Below are 17,000 nucleotides of genomic sequence, written 5' to 3' on the forward strand. Positions count from 1 at the left end.
ACCAACTGTCTGTCACTTAGACCATGATTTGTTATCCAGGCATTGGTCATTACTTAAAATTCACTAATGTCCATCAAATTAATTAAATGTCTATGTGCACCCGCCATGTATGCCATTCCTACAAAGATAAGGCGCGGGATTCTCCCCTACCCGGCGGGGCGGGGGGTTCCGGCGTAATGGAGTGGCGGGAACCACTCCGGCGTCGGGCCGCCCCAAAGGCCACACCTTTAGGGGCCAAGCCCTCACCTTGAGGGGCTAGGCCCCGCCGGAGTGGTTTCCGCTCCGCTGGCTGGCGGGAAAGGCCTTTGGCGCCACGCCAGCCGGCGCCGAAAGGTCTTCGCCAGGCGACACATGTGCGGGAGCGTCAGCGGCTGCTGACGTCATCCCCGCGCATGCGCAGGGGAGGGGGCCTCTTCCGCTTCCGCCATAGTGAAGACCATGGCGAAGGTGGAAGAAAAAGAGTGCCACCACGGCACAGGCCCGCCCGCGGATCGGTGGGCCCCGATCGCGGGCCAGGCCACCGTGGGGGCACCCCCCGGGGCCAGGTCGCCCCACGCCCCCCTCAGGACATCGGAGTATGCCCACGCCGCCTTGTCCCGCCATTCAAAAGGTGGTTTAATCCACGCCGGTGGGAGAGGGTTGACAGCAGCGGGACTTCGGCCCATCGCGGGCCGGAGAATCACCGGGGGTGGGCCCGCCGACTGGCGCGGTGCGATTCCCGCCCCCGCCGACCGGCGCGGCGCGATTCCCGCCCCCGCCGAATCTCTGGTGGCGGAGAATTCGGGACACGGCGGGGGCAGGATTCACGCCAGCCCAAGGTGCTTGCATTAACCTTGCTGTTGATATATATTAAGCATTACAATGGACCTTTATGCAACTTTTCATGAAACAATGTTTTAAATTTCTGCAGACATGGCACCAACATTTTATAGATTTTTAATTATCTAAAACAATGACTGAATTCTCGCAGTCAAGACATTTTTAATAATTTGACTCTTCAGCTAAAACCATGAATAAATTAATAAATAAAGAATCTATCAGCCCCTTATCCTGAGATTGTGGCCCCGTGTTCTAGATTCCCCGAATAGTGGAAACAGCCACTTGGGTCTCTCATAGAAAAGCAAATACTGAAGATGGTGGCAATCTGACATAAAAACAGAAACAGAGCAGGTTCTGATGAAGGATTATTATCACGACCAGGTATATTATCCCTTTCTCATCACAGATATTGTCTGACCTGTTGAGTATTTCCAGCATTTTCAGTTTTTATTTCTCCCAATGTTTACCTTGCTATTTCCTTCAGAATCCTGTAGATTTCAATGAGTCCGCTTCCCATTGTTCTATCTCTCCAGAGAGATAAGCCCAATTTATCCAGCCTCTCACCACAGGGCCATAACCCTCTCACCCTGGGGAGCAATCTACTGAAACTTCACTGTACTACCTCCAATGCAAGTAAATCTATGGAGATCAAAACTGCACAAAAACATTAGTTACTGTAGTAAAGTAGGAAACACTGAAGCCAATTTTCACACAGAAAGATCCCACCAATAGCAATGTGATAATGAGCAGATAATCCGTTCTTTACTGAAGTTGGTTGATCGTCGTTATCCACCTGAGAGGGCTGATGGGGCCTCGATTTAATGTCTCACCTGAAAGATGGCACCTCTACTGCGCAGCACTCCCTCAGTCCTGTGCCTCTGGCAATGCAGTGCTTCCTCAGTACTACCCCTTAACAATGCAGCACTCCCCTGGTTCTGCTCCTCCAACAATACAGTGCTACCTATGATAGTGCAGTGTTGGCCGAATGCTAACCCTGCAACAGCGCATCGCTCCCTCAGAACAGATCATTCTTATTTTTAAATTAAATATGTTTATTCAAGTTTTCCAACAAAACGTTTGACAACCCCCCCCCATAACAGAAGGTAAAAGAAATGCAAACACAACAATTAACATTGTACATTGTACAAAACATTTACATTGGGTTTCCCCATGTACAATAGCCCCCCCATATGACATTTAAAGGTATTCGTAGGGGAAGCCCCCATGCCCACCCCCTTTCCCCCCCAATAGAACCCCCCTCCCCCCCCCCACCCTAGGGTTGCTGCTGACCTCCTCCTAGCGCTCCGTGAGATAGTCTAGGAACGGTTGCCACCGCCCGAAGAACCCCTGCACGGACCCTCGTAAGGCAAACTTTATCCTCTCCAGCTTAATGAACTCTGCCATGTCATTTATCCAGGCTTCCACACTTGGGGGTTTGCGTCCTTCCATAATAACAAGATCCTCCGCCGGGCTACCAGGGACGCAAAGGCCAGGATACTGGCCTCTTTCGCCTCCTGCACTCCCGGCTCATCCATTACCCCAAATAATGCCAACCCCCAGCTCGGCTTCACCCGGGCTTTCGCCACCTTGGACATAGTCCTCGCAAGACCCCTCCAAAACCCCTCCAGTGCCGGGCACGACCAGAACATGTGGACGTGATTTGCCGGACTCCCCGAGCACCTCCCACACCTGTCCTCCACCCCAAAGAACCTACTCAACCTCGCACCTGTCATATGCGCTCTGTGAAAAACCTTGAATTGTGTTAGGCTGAACCTGGTGCAAGAGGAGGAAGATTTAACCCTACTCAGGGCATCAGCCCACAGACCCTCATCTATCTCCTCCCCAAGCTCCTCCTCCCACTTGCCCTTTGGCTCCTCTACCGCGGCCTCCTCCTCTTCCTTCAGCTCCTGGTAGATCGCCGAGACCCTGCCCTCTCCAACCCATATGCCCAAAATCACCCTGTCCTGGGTCCCCTGTGCCAGGAGCAGCGGGTATTCCCTCACCTGCCGTCTCACAAATGCCCTCACTTGCATATACCTAAAAGCATTACCCGGGGGTAACCCAAACTTCTCCTCCAGCGCCCCTAGTCTCGCAAACGTCCCATCTATGAACAGGTCCCCTATTCTCCTAATCCCTGCCCTATGCCAGCTCCGAAATCCCCCATCTATCCCTCCCAGGACGAACCGATGATTCTCCCGAATCGGGGACCCAACCGAAGCTCCCACCTTGCCCCTGTGTCGCCTCCACTGCCCTCAGATCTTCAGCGTTGCCGCCACCACCGGACTCGTGGTGTACCTTGTCGGCGAGAGCGGCAGTGGTGCCGTTAGCAGCGCCCTCAGGCTCGTGCCCACACAGGATGCCATCTCCAACCTCTTCCACACCACCCCCTCTCCCTCCATTACCCACTTACGGATCATCGCCACATTGGCTGCCCAATAGTATCCGCACAAATTCGGCAGAGCCAGCCCCCCCTGTCCCTACCCCACTCCAGAAACACCCTCTTTACTCTCAGGATCTTATTCGCCCACACGAAACCCATGATGCTCCTGCTTACCCGTTTGAAAAAGGCCTTGGGGATCATAATGGGAAGGCACTGGAACACAAATAGAAACCTCAGGAGGACCACCATTTTAACCGACTGCACCCTGCCTGCCAGCGAGAGTGGCAGCACATCCCATCTTTTAAAATCCTCCTCCATCTGCTCCACCAACCGCGTCAAATTGAGTTTGTGCAGGGCCCCCCAACTCCCAGCCACCTGGATCCCCAAGTACAGAAAGCTCCTTTCCGCCCTTTTCAGCGGCAGGTCATCTATCCCCCTTCTCTGGTCCCCCGGATGCACCACAAAGAGCTCACTTTTCCCTACATTCAATTTATACCCCGAGAAGTCCCCAAACTCCCTTAGGATCCGCATGACCTCCGCCATCCCCTCCACTGGGTCTGCCACATACAGCAACAGGTCGTCCGCATATAGCGACACCCGATGTTCCTCTCCCCCACAGACCAGTCCCCTCCATTTCCTGGACTCCCTTAGTGCCATGGCCAAGGGCTCAATTGCCAGTGCAAACAGCAAGGGGGACAGGGGGCACCCCTGCTTCGTCCCTCGGTACAGCCGAAAGTACTCCGACCTCTGCCGATTCGTAGCCACGCTTGCCACCGGGGCTCTATATAACAACCTGACCCAGCCGATAAACCCCTCCCCGAACCCAAACCTCCGCAACACTTCCCAAAGATACTCCCACTCCACCCGGTCGAAAGCCTTCTCCGCGTCCATAGCTGCCACTACCTCCGCTTCTCCCTCCACCGAGGGCATCATAATCACGTTGAGGAGCCTCCGCACATTAGTATTTAGCTGTCTGCCCTTTACGAACCCCATCTGGTCCTCATGCATTACCCCCGGGACACAGTCCTCAATTCTCGTAGCCAGCACTTTTGCCAGCAACTTAGCATCCACATTAAGGAGCGAGATCGGTCTCTACGACCCACACTGCAGTGGGTCCTTGTCCCGCTTCAGGATTAGAGAGATCAGCGCCCCGGACATTGTCGGGGGCAAGGTCCCCCCCTCCCTAGCCTCATTGAAAGTCCTCACTAGCAACGGGCCTAGCAGATCCGCATACTTTCTATAAAACACGACCGGGAACCCGTCCGGCCCTGGGGCTTTCCCCGCCTGCATGCTCCCCAATCCTTTAACCAGCTCCTCCATTCCTATTGGCGCCCCTAAACCAGCCACCTACTGCTCCTCCACCCTCGGGAACCTCAGCTGATCCAAGAATCATCGCATCCCCTCTTCCCCCGCTGGGGCTCTGATCTGTACAAATCCCCATAAACGTCCCTAAATACCTCATTTAGTCTCACCGCACTCCGCACCGTATTCCCCCCTCTATCCTTAATTCCACCTATCTCCCTCGCTGCCTCCCTCTTACGAAGCTGGTGTGCCAGCATCCGACTCGCCTTCTCCCCATACTCATACATCGCCCCCTGCGCTTTCCTCCACTGTGCCTCTGCTTTCCCTGTGGTCAACAGGTCGAACTCCGTCTGGAGATTCCGTCGCTCCCTGAGTAGCCCCTCCTCGGGGGCCTCTGCATATCTCCTATCCACCCTTAAAATCTCCCTCACCAACCTCTCCCTCTCCCTCCCCTCTCTCTTCTCCCTCTGGGCCCTAATGGAGATTAGCTCTCCCCTAACCACCGCCTTCAGCGCCTCCCAGACTACCCACACTTGCACCTCCCCGTTGTCGTTGGCCTCCAAATATCTTTCAATGCACCCCCGCACCCGCCCACATCCCACCTCATCCGCCAACAGTCCCACATCCAGGAGCCACAATGGGCGCTGGTCCCTCTCCTCCCCCAACTCCAGCTCCACCCAGTGCGGGGCGTGGTCTGAGATGGCTATGGCTGAGTACTCCATTCCCTCCACTTTCGGGATTAGCGCCCTGCTCAGAACAAATAAATCTATCCGGGAATAGGCTCTATGGACGTGGGAAAAGAATGAAAATTCCCTGGCCTGGGGCCTGACAAACCTCCATGGGTCCACTCCTCCCATCTGGTCCATAAATCCCCTAAGCACCTTGGCCGCTGCCGGCCTCTTACTCGTCCTGGACCGAGAGCGATCCAATGCTGGGTCTAGCACCGTGTGGAAATCCCCCCCCCATTATCAAGCTTCCGAACTCCAGGTCCGGAATCCGACCCAGCATACGCTTCATAAATCCGGCATCATCCCAATTCGGAGCATATACATTTACCAGTACCACCCGCACCCCCTGCAGCCTACCACTCACCGTCACATATCGACCTCCGCTATCCACTGCAGTATTCATTGCCTCAAATGACACCCGCTTCCCCACTGGTATTGCAACCTCTCTGTTCTTCGCATCCAGTCCCGAATGGAACACCTGCCCTACCCACCCCTTTCTCAGCCTAACCTGATCTGCCACCTTCAAATGCGTCTCCTGAAGCATAACCACGTCTGCCTTCAGTCCCTTTAAGTGCGCGAACACCCGGGCCCTCTTGACCGGCCCGTTTAGGCCCCTCACATTCCAAGTTATCAGCCGGATTGGGGGGCTGCTCCCCCCCGCCGACTAGCCATCTCCTTTTCTAGGCCAGGCACGTGCCCGCGCCTCCCGCGCCCTCCAGTCCCCCAGACGGCGGACCCCCGCCCCCACCACCTCTCCTACTTCCAGCTCCCCTTTGGCCAATGCAGCAGCAACCCTATCCCCCCTTTACCCCCCCCTCCCCCCAGCTAGATCCACATCTAGTCCTTTTGCTCCCCCCATAACACTCCCATAAGTCAGCTGACTCCTGATGACCCCGGCCTCTTCCGCCATTCCATCAACCCCCTCCAGTGTGAGAATCCCCCCTCCCCCTCCCTAGCAGTCAATGTGTGCCCTCCTCCAGCACCACCCATCCTCCCTCCCACCCCCCCCGGCCCCCCCACCCCCGTCCTTCTCTCGCACGGGAAAAAGCCCGCGCTTTCATGAGCCGGCCCCGCCCGCTCTGGCGCAGCTCCTTTTGCGGCCTTACCCCAATTCCCCTCCCCGGCCCTCCACTCCCCCTCTTCCCTCGTGGGGGTCTGCCCCTCCAGCACCGACGCACACACTCTCCCACAGTCTCCCCATCCAGTCCCTTCACCCATCCCTACCCAGCACCCTGACAAAAAGAACATTCCCCAAACGTAGCAAACACAACAAACATCCCCCCATACCAAACCCTCAATCTGAGTCCAACTTTTCAGTCCGTATGAAGCTCCATGCCTCATCAGGCGTTTTGAAGTAGTGGTGTCGATCCTGGAATGTGACCCACAGTCGCGCTGGCTGCAGCATACCGAACTTCACCCCTTTCGATGGAGCACCACCTTGGCCCGATTAAAACCAGCTCTTTTCTTAGCCACCTCTGCGCTCCAGTCCTGCTAGATTCGGATCTCCGTATTCTCCCACCTACTGCTCCGCTCTTTCTTGGCCCATCTCAGGACACTCTCTCTGTCCATAAAGCGGTGAAACCTCACCACTACAGCCCTTGGCGGCTCGTTGGCCTTGGGTCTCCTTGCTAGGACCCGGTGAGCCCCATCTAGCTCCAGAGGCCTCGGGAAGGCTCCCGCACCCATCAGCGAATTGAGCTTCGTGCTCACATATGCCCCGACATCGGGCCCCTCCACTCCCTCAGGGAGACACAGAATCCGAAGATTCTTCCTCCTCGACCTATTCTCCAGGTCCTCAAATCTTTCCGCCCACCTCTTGTGCAGCGCCTTGTGCACCTCCACCTTCACTGCCAGGCCCAAGATCTCGTCCTCGTTCTCCGACGCTTTTTGCCGCACCTCTCGAATCGCCGCCCCTCGGGCCTTCTGGGTCTCCACTAGCTTCTCAGTCGCCGCCTTCACTGGTGTCAGCATTTCGGTCTTCAGCTCCTCAAAGCAGCGTCTAAGAAACCCCTGCTGCTCCTGTGCCCATGCTGCTTGGTCTCCACCCGCCGCCATCTTGTTTTTCCTCCCTCTCACTTTTCGCTGCTCCAAGATCACTTTTTTCACCGCTCCACTCCTGGTCCAATCCATATACTGCCGGGGGGGACCTTGCTGTCACCTTCCCACACTGGAAGCCATCGAACAATTGCCGTTGGGGCTCCTCTAGAGAGCCCAAAAGTCCGTTCTCGGCGGGAGCTGCCGAATGTGCGACCTACCTAGGCATAGTCGCAACCGGAAGTCGAACAGATCATTCAACAGTGCAGTGCTCCCTCAGTACAGATTTGTCCCCAACAGTGCAGCGTTCTCTTATTACTGCCTCTCTGAGAGGGGAACACACCCTCAGTACTACCCCTCCAACAGTGCTGTGCTCCCTCAGAACGGACCATCCGAGAGGGTAGCACACCTTCAGTACTGCCCCTTTGACAGTGCAGCCCTCCTTCAGTACCGACCCCGCTCCTTCAGTACTGACTCACCTACAGGGCAGGGCACCCTCAGTACTGACTCTCTCTCCCACAGGGCAGCACTCCCTAATTACTGACCCTCCAACAGGGCAGGGCTCCCTCAGCACTGACACCCTGAGAGTGCAGCACTCCCTCACCACTGACCCTCCAACAGTGCACCGCTTCCTCACTACTGTCTCTCTGACACAGCAGGTCTTCCTTTGTACCGTCACTGGGGATTAAGCCTGGATTCTGTGCTCAAATCTCTGGAATGGGGTTTGAACCCATCAACCTTTGCCTCAGGGGTGAGTGCGCAACTCCCTGATAGGGTAACATCATATAAGGCGTAACAATGGTAGTGGTTTGGTCATGGAGTCAGATGGGTGGGGTGGTTGAAATAGAAATAAAGAAAGATCCAAATAGTTTTAATTTATGAAGCAACTCCTGCGGTGACATCATAATTCTCCGTGACATCATCATTTGCTGACTTATCACATGACCTTATCCATGTTAAAGAGCTGTGACCTCACAAACACAAACCTCCAGCTCATGCAAGACTCATTCACCCTCGTGTCACCACCCCACCCCCCACCCCCCCCCTCTTACAGAATAGAGCACACTCAAACCAACACAAGCCAAAACACTCAAACTGGCCTCACGTCTGAAAGGCTTACTGCCCCCTCCATGACCAAAAGGAAAATGTGTTAAGACAAACACGTGATGACATTTGTCTCTCTCCGTGCTCTGGCAAACCTGATGTTTCTCCTGGCTGCTCCGTCCTTGGCTGAGGGTCGCATCGCCTGTGGAATTCGGTGGGAAAACAGCAAGGTTTTCCCAGGGGAACCCCAGCCCAGCTCCTGGCCTTGGCAAGTGAGCATTGAGCTGGCTATGGAGAACAGGCACTTCTGTGGCGGGGCTATCATCAACGACTTCTGGATTGTCACCGCTGCCCATTGCTTCATGCCGCCAATAACACAAGCCCTGCAGGAGATTGTGGTGGCCATTGGGCTGAACAAGCAACTGGCACCGGAAACCTGGGCGCACTATTCCAATCCCCGTAGCGTCATTCTACATGATGGATTCGATGAGGAAACAGGGGCAAATGACATCGCGTTGGTGAGGACGAGTGAGCGCATCATTTTCGGAGGTTATGCCATGCCTGTATGCTTCCCAAATGATGAGATCTTCTTTGGGAATGTCTGGTTCAATTGTCAAATCACAGGCTGGATGAAGACAGGTGAAGACACCACCGATGCCCTGCAGGAAGCACCTGTAAAGATCATCTCCTTCAGGAAATGTAATGCTACAATCTTCGGTGGCAATCTCCAACCAACAATGATGTGCATGGACTTCTATGAACGTGAGAAGATTGGTTGTCACCTGGACAGTGGAGGCCCTCTCGTTTGTAAGGTCAATGACACAAAACAATACTTCTTAATTGGGGCTGTAAGTTGGGTTAGTGACTGTGACAAGCGGTGGCCTGGGGTGTTCACCGTGATCAAGTCCTACCTTAATTGGATTGAGCACATCACCGCACGGTATGGGAAGAAATTCAATTTCAAGGAGTATGGGACAGAGCTGGCAATACGGCATCATAGAACCATGATAAAGATGAAGGCACATGAAACCAGTGCTCAGAATATTAAAAACTCTTCAAATGCAAACACGTCTAGTCCAGAACCCACACTCATCCCAAGAACTGAAGCCGAACCAACATTTATACTGACAGCAACCGGGAACATTTACACATTTTCAGTGATTGGGATTATGCTGGTCCATCTCCGCTCACTGTTGGTCACTATACTCGCAACTTGACAGAGACATTGTCAGCGGAAAGGACCAACACACAATACAGCAGAGCAACTTCCAAACTCCATCCAAATCCCTGACTGTTCAGTGATTCTGTGCAACGCTGACTCAGATGTATTTCTATGAATTATGATATTTCTTTTCTTCTGATTAAATCTGAATAGTAAATATTTATCGGAATAGAAAATGCAAATTTGCAAATTGCTTCGGACTTTTTATTTCTGGGATTAACCTGCGGTTTCAACCTAAACACTGGCTTGACTCAGTACGATTGTGGGATCAAGATAGACTGTGTGATAGGGGAGAATGTACAGTGGTTGCGGGAGGGAATTAATGGATGAGTGGAGACTCTGACAGGCCATAAGACACAATGCTTGCTCTGTGCACCAGTAATAAATTGCTCCAAGGATTCAGTAACAGAGTAAGGCCCTTAATGAACACATCCTAGGGAAAAGAAGTCTATGACACCTAGTCTGAAGGCTTAAAGGGCACCACAAGTTTGGAAGTGGAGTAATAGACCTTGGCTCATCAGTTGCCTCACATCCATTAGGTACCCAAAATTCCGGAGAAATACAGTTCAAATTTTACCCCGATGGTCTACACATCATGTTCCTTGTTTCTGACTTCCTCTGACTCTTGCACTCTACTGCTTGACTCTGTTGTTCAATGTGCTACTTGTTGGTTTTTAACTATTATTTCATTCCCAATGTTAAGTTTGTGGAGAAATAAAATAACCCACAGAGAAAGACTGAGATATGTTGTTTAAGTGTAAACAGAGCCTAGAGATTGCTTTTGGAGATATAAGCAGTCTGTCCCAACATAGAACATGTTTCTGGTTAGTTTGTGGATGCATGGGTGACAGCCGTAGATCTCACCTTTGAGTCAGAAGATCATGAGTTCAAGTACCACTCCAGACAACTGAATATTTAATCCAGGCTGATACTCCCAGTGTCAGTACGGAGGGAGCAATGTGCTATCAGAGGTATTGTCTATTGGATGAGGCCTCATTCACCTTCTTAGACAGATGTAAAGAATCAAGGGCACAAGAGCGGGAGTGCCTTGGATAACAATTTCTTCAAACGTGTTCAAAGCAGCGGCAATAATAATATTCATTGTTTATCCTGAATGGGGAGGAGTGATCATAATATGATAGAATTCTTTATCAAGATGGATAGTGAGGTAGTTGGTTCTGAGACCATGGTCCTGAACCTCAATAAAGGTAACGATGATGGTATTGAGGCATGAGCTGGCTGTGACGGACTGGAAAAAATTACTGAAAGTAAGGACAGTGGACAGGCAATGGCAGGCATTCAAGGAAAGAATAGGTAAACTCCAAAAGTTGTTTATTTCTATTTGGTCCAAGAGTAGAAAGGGAACTGTGGCCAAACCATGGCCGGGATTCTCCCTTCTGGGAACTAAATTCCCACACCGACGGGAAAACTGGCGCCAACCACTCCGGCGTCAACAGCCCCCGAAAGTGAGGAATTCTCCAAACTTTTGGGGGCTAGCTGGATGGCGGAGGGGTTGGCGGTGCTCCAGCCGGCGGTGAAGGGCTGGCGCGGGTTTGTGCATGCGTGGAACGGCCAGCGTGATCTCCCACATGCGCCGGCGTATTTTTTGAAGATGTAACTGGTAGAGTTGACCAGGGAGAAGTGGTGGATGTGGTCTATTTAGACTTTCAGATGGCTTTTGACAATGTCTCACATAGCAGATTACTATGTAGTGTTAAAGCACACAGGATTACAGTTAGTGTCTTGAGATGGATAGAAAGCTGGTTAGCAGACAGGAAGAAAAAAGATTGGAATGTGGAAAGGTTATGCGCTTTGGAAGGAGGAATGGAGGCATAGACTATTTTCTCAATGGGGAAATGCTTAGGAAATCAGAAGCACAAAGGGATTTGGGAGTCCTTGTTCAAGATTCTCTTAAGGTTGACGTGCAGGTTCAGTCGGCAGTTAGGAAGGCAAAAGCAAAGTTAACATGTCGAGAGGACTAGAATACAAGAGCAGGGATGTACTTCTGCTGTATATGGCTCTGTTCAGACCCCATTTGGAGTATTGAGAGCAGTTTTGGGCCCCATATCTAAGGAAGGATGTGCTGGCCTTGGAAAGGGTCCAGAGGACGTTCACAGGAATGATGCCTGGAATGAAGAGCTTGTCGTATGAGGAACGGTTGAGGACTCTGGGTCTGTACTCGTTGGAGTTTAGCAGGATGAGGGGGGATCTTATTGAAACTTACAGGATACTGCAAGGCCTGGATAGAGTGGACGTGGAGAGGATTTTTCCACTTGTAGCAAAATCTAGAACCAGAGGACACAATCTCAGATTAAAGGGACAATCCTTTAAAGTAGAGATGAGGAGAAATTTCTTCAGCCAGAGGGTGGTGTATCTGTGGAACTCTTTGCCGCAGAAGGCTGTGGAGGCCAAATCACTTAGTGTCTTTAAGAAAGAGATAGGTAGGTTCTTGATTAATAAGGGGATCAGGGGTTATGGGGAGAAGGCAGGAGAACGGGAATGAGAAAAGTATCAGCCATGATTGAATGGCGGAGCAGATTCGATGGGCCGAGTGGCCTAGTTCTGTTCCTATGTCTTATGGTCTAATGGAATAAATGAGTCTTGTTCTGATCGGCAAGCAGTGACTAGTGGGGTACTGCAGGGATCTGTGCTGGGACCTCAACTGTTCACATTATGTATTAATGACTTGGACGAGGGAGCGAAATGTATTATCTCAAAATTTGCAAATGATGTAATGTTGGGTGGGAGGGTGACCTGTGAGGAGGATGCAGAGCTGCCTCAGAAAGATTGGGACAGTTTGAGTGAGTGGGCATATGCACGGCAGATGCAGTATAATGTGGATAAATGTGAGGTTATCCACTTTGGTAGCAAAAATAGGAAGGCAGATTATTATTTGAATGGGTGGATACTCTGCAAGATCTTGGCGTCCTCGTGCATCAGTTGCTAAAAGTAAGCGCACAGGTACAGCAGGCAGTAAAGAAGGGAAAAGTATGTTGACTTTCATAACGAGAAGATTTGAGCATAGGAATAGGGATGTTTTACTGCAAATGTACAGGACATTGGTGAGGTCACACCTGGGGGAATATTGTGTGCAGTTTTGGTGTCCTTATCTGAGGAAGGATGTTCTTGCTATGGAGGGAGTCCAGCGAAGGTTTACCAGGCTGATTCCTGGGATGGCGGGACTGTCATATGAGACGATTAGGATTATATTAATTGGAGTTTAGAAGAGTGAGAGGGGATCTCATAGAAATGTATAAAATTCTAACAGGATTAGACAGGGTAGATTGAGAAAGAATATTCCCGATGGTTGGGGAGTTCAGAACGAAGGTCATCATTTGAAAGGATAAGGGGTAAACCTTTTGGGCTGAGGTGAGGAGACGTTTCTTCACTCAGAGAGTGGTGAATCTGTAGAATTCACTACCACAGAAAGTAGTTGAGGCCAAAACATTGTGTAATTTCAAGAAGGAATTAGATATAGGTTTTGGAGCTAAAGAGATCAAGGGATATGCGGGTAGGTGGGATTAGGGTATTGAACTTAATGATCAATCATGATAATGAATGGCGGAGCAGCCTCGAAGGGCCAAATGGCCTCTTCCTGCTTCTATTTTCTATGTATGTTTCTATGAAACTATGGGTGGTATTTAATGTAGGTGATGGAGGTTTCGCCAATCTATACAGTGATTGGCCTTACCTGGGATCAAGGATCCTTGGGGCAAAATTCTCTCCCTTAAAGAACTGCTGGCCAATCAGAAGCTGACTGTTGTGCATTTTTCAACAGTGCCTCTGGGAAGGCAGTGGCTACTTCTGGTAATGCATGCAACCGAGACCCAGGATCAATGATGGACCCAGACTGTAGCCATCTCAGATGGCCATCTGCAAAGGACCATGGGAATTATGGCCAACCCAGGACTCAGACACACTCAGAGCTTCTGTGTGTATTTGCAACCCAGATAGCTAGACACGATCGAAACTCCCGCCAGTTTGCATTCCATTTCCCCAGAACAAAAGGACTGTGCTCAGGTAACCGATACAGATGCAGACTAACTGGTGCCACTCCCTTTGCTAAGAAAGCCCAAACAGCCAAGGTCAATGACCGCTCAGGACACGCCCAGCCATCAAGGCACCCGCCCCTTTATTGGATAAAATCGAAGGCAGTGATCGAAGCCTGTCGAATTATTGGGTCCAAAGCTAAGGACTACCCCAAAGAGCGCAAAATCCCAGAGGGATAAAAAGAGACACAGCCATGTGTTTGGTCTCTCTTGGCCCCGGCTACGCCTAAAACCAAGTGTTGCATTACGACCAGAAGACAAGTTCAAGACCAACGATCGCTACCAAATGAGCCCAGCAGAAACAAAGCCACTTCTTCCACCCAGCCATGCAAGTTCCGAACAAAGGCCTTGTTCATCTGCAAAGAGCCGGTTGCCCTGAAGTTAAGTATAGCTTATTGTAGTTGTAAGGTGTAGTTTAACTTGTAGTGTTTTATGTTGCATGTCAAAGTAATCCTTGTGTGTAAATAAACCATCTTTGAACTTGAACTGACTAACTGGTTGTTTGGTCTTTGATCGATATCCGTTAAAGCCTTGTGGTGGTATCATTTGATACCTGGTGACTCTGAAAAGCAATATTATCATTAATAACTGCCATATCTAGTTAATTTCGTAACATTATTGGTGCCGATTGGTGGGATAGTATTCCACTCATTAAAAAGAGCAACATTATTGGTGACTCCGATTGGCAACAAGACCACAGGTGAGTGGTGGCAATGGGGGGAAGGGAGGGCATGGTATCGCTGGGGAGGAGTGTTGGACAGGTGGTGACTCTCAAAGCACTCCCCCCCACGCCTGGCCAACCCTTCCTGATGCTGGATCTCTCGATCAGGCACTGGATGCCTGCCATTGAGAGGATACCATCCAACCCCCCCCCCGGAAGCCCACCAGCAATCTCGACAAGGTTTATCTTTATGGCTGCCTGCATGGCAACGGAGACACCATTAGATATTCCACTACAGAGAATTGTGGGATGTGGGCTAGGCCAGCATTTGTTACCCATCCCTAAATGCTCATGAGAAGGTGGTGGTGACTAACCTTCATGGAACACTGCAGTCCTTGTAGTTACAGCCGCAGTGCTATTAGGGAGGGGTTCCAGGAGCTGTGAAGGAATGACGATATAGTTCCGATGGTGTGTAAGTTTGAGGGCAACTTGCAGGCAGTGGTGTTCCCATGCATCTGCTGCTCTTGTCCCTCGTGGGTGAGGTCGCAGCTTTGGACGGTGCTGTCGAAGGGGTCTTGGCGAGTTGCTGCACCATAGAATCCCTACAGTGCAGAAGAAGGCCTGTTGGTCCATCGAGTCTGCACCGAAGAGCACCCTACCAAGGCTCACTCCCCCACGCTATCCCCATAACCTAACCTGCACATCTTTGAACACGGGAGGGCAATTTTAGCATGGCCAATCCACCTAACCTGCACATGTTTGGAATGTGGGAGGAAACCGGAGCAGTCGGAGGAAACCAACGCAGTAATGGGAAGAACGTGCAAACCCCATAGACAGCCACCCAAGATCAGAATTGAACCCGGGTCCCTGGCACTTTGAGGCAGCAGTGGTGACCACTGTGCCGCCATGCTGCCCCATCTTTTAGATAGAATCATAGAATGGTTACAACAAAGAAGGAGCTATTCTGCTTGTTGCATCTATGCCAGTACACACTGCAGCCACAATGCACTGTGCTGGAGTGAATGAATGTTTAAACTGGTGGATGGGATGCCAAACAAGTGAGCTGCTTTGCCCTGGATGGCGCCCAGCTCTTTGAATGTTATTGGAGCTGCACTCCAGACAAGTGCCAAGTACTCTATTACTATAAATATAATGAAGGGACATATCGTGCTGGATCCCTGCAATCCTGGAGTCTTGGGGAATTGAAGGTTAATCTACAGAAAGAGGGAGAGAAAGTGTTCCTGAATGTAAAAGGATCAAGGATGAGAGGTCACAGATTTAAATTAATTGGCAAAAGAAACAAAAGCAATATGAAAAGAAACTTTTTCACCCAGCGAGTGGTTAAGGTCTGGAATGCTGTGCTTGAGAGTGTGGTGGGGGCAGGTTCAAGTGAAGCATTGAAAAGAGAATTAGACTGTTACCTGCAAAGGAAGAATGTGCAGGGCAATGAGGAGAAGTCGGAGGAATGGCACGAGATGAGTTGCGCATTTAGATAGCCAGTGCAGACCCAATGGGCCGAATGGCCTCCTTCTGTGCTGTAATAATTCTGTGATTCTGTAATCTCCAGGACACTGCTGGTAACAAAACCCAAGAGAAAAGACATTGAGCTCTTCGATCCAAGTAAGCGATTGCACGGGAGCGTAAAGGAAACCAAGGTTTATTGCATGTGGAACAAAACTCTATACACCCCCACTGTCAGACCGGCCCACACCCAGGCCAGGGTTTTTATGTCCAGGTCTGTTCCCCACTAATAAGGGAACTCCGCCCCCTCAGGGGGGCAGCTCGTATTCCTCGAGAGTCACGGGGAGCCTAATTGGCCATCACCACTCTGTCGATCTAAGGGTGATGGCCAATGATTCGATTGCCAGTGCTCCCGTGTAGGTTATAACAGGAGCATTTAAAGAAATTGTTTTTTTTTTAACTATCTTTGAACTATTTTATTTATCCGTCATCAGAATATCAAGCATTGGAGAAAAGACTATTTGACTGACAGCCGAGAACATCCAATTGAGTCCTGAAGATCCTAGTTGTTTTTTAATTGGTCAGGTGGTGGGACACACAAGGATGGACGTGTCGCGTAACCAATGGTGTGAGTGTGGGGGCGGGGCACTGGAGGGGTCATTATGTGACAAAACCTCCAGTTATTTGTACAACGAGGATTTTCTTCTTTTTCAAAATACTTTTATTGGAATTTTTGCACTTAATATCAAAACTTTGCAGAACAATATGAAAACAATAGTCATAACCCAAACAATAACAACACCAACACAAGTATCACAGGTTGCCACTGTGTCTGTGACAGTAGTCCCAGTGCAATCAATTCCATACATAATTTACATTAGTGTGTGTCATGCATTTTTAAAAAGTGTTCTTATTGGATTTTTAACATTTAGTACTTAGAATTATATACAACTTTACATTTGTATTTACAATTACTGCCAGAACTTTTCACATTGTTTATAATTACATTTGTTTGAGCTTGAAGTGGTGCCTGAAATGGTTCCATGTCCTTAGTGTAGCCACAATCATTAGGAGGTTCGGTAGGGCCAGGCCTCCCAAGTGTCGCCCTCGCTGTAAGATGGCCTTGCGTATCCTAGGGACCCTATCCGCCCCAGACCAAGGCCATGATTAACTTCTCGACCCTGGTGAAGAAGGATTTGGGGATGAAGATTGGGAGTGATCTGAATATGAAGAGGAACCTCGGTACCACGTTCATTTTGACCATCTGCACCCTTCCCGCTAGTGAAAGAGGGAGTGAGGC

General features: G+C 50.6%; 1 protein-coding gene across 1 annotated transcript; it reads left to right on the top strand.

Moving 5' to 3' along the window:
• Nucleotides 1-8,346: 8,346 nt before the first annotated feature.
• LOC140393778 (serine protease 27-like) lies at nt 8,347-9,719 on the top strand. The gene has a single exon (XM_072480188.1). The coding sequence runs from the start codon at nt 8,430-8,432 to the stop codon at nt 9,522-9,524; it is 1,095 nt and encodes a 364-aa protein (XP_072336289.1). The 5' UTR covers nt 8,347-8,429; the 3' UTR covers nt 9,525-9,719.
• Nucleotides 9,720-17,000: the final 7,281 nt, after the last annotated feature.

The sequence above is a fragment of the Scyliorhinus torazame genome, chromosome 17, assembly GCF_047496885.1.
Source record: "Scyliorhinus torazame isolate Kashiwa2021f chromosome 17, sScyTor2.1, whole genome shotgun sequence".
In the NCBI taxonomy this organism is placed as follows: Eukaryota; Metazoa; Chordata; class Chondrichthyes; order Carcharhiniformes; family Scyliorhinidae; genus Scyliorhinus; species Scyliorhinus torazame.

Excerpts from the sequence above, each read along its gene's own strand:
- LOC140393778 (XM_072480188.1), top strand. The coding sequence starts at position 8,430 with ATGACATTTGTCTCTCTCCGTGCTCTGGCAAACCTGATGTTTCTCCTG.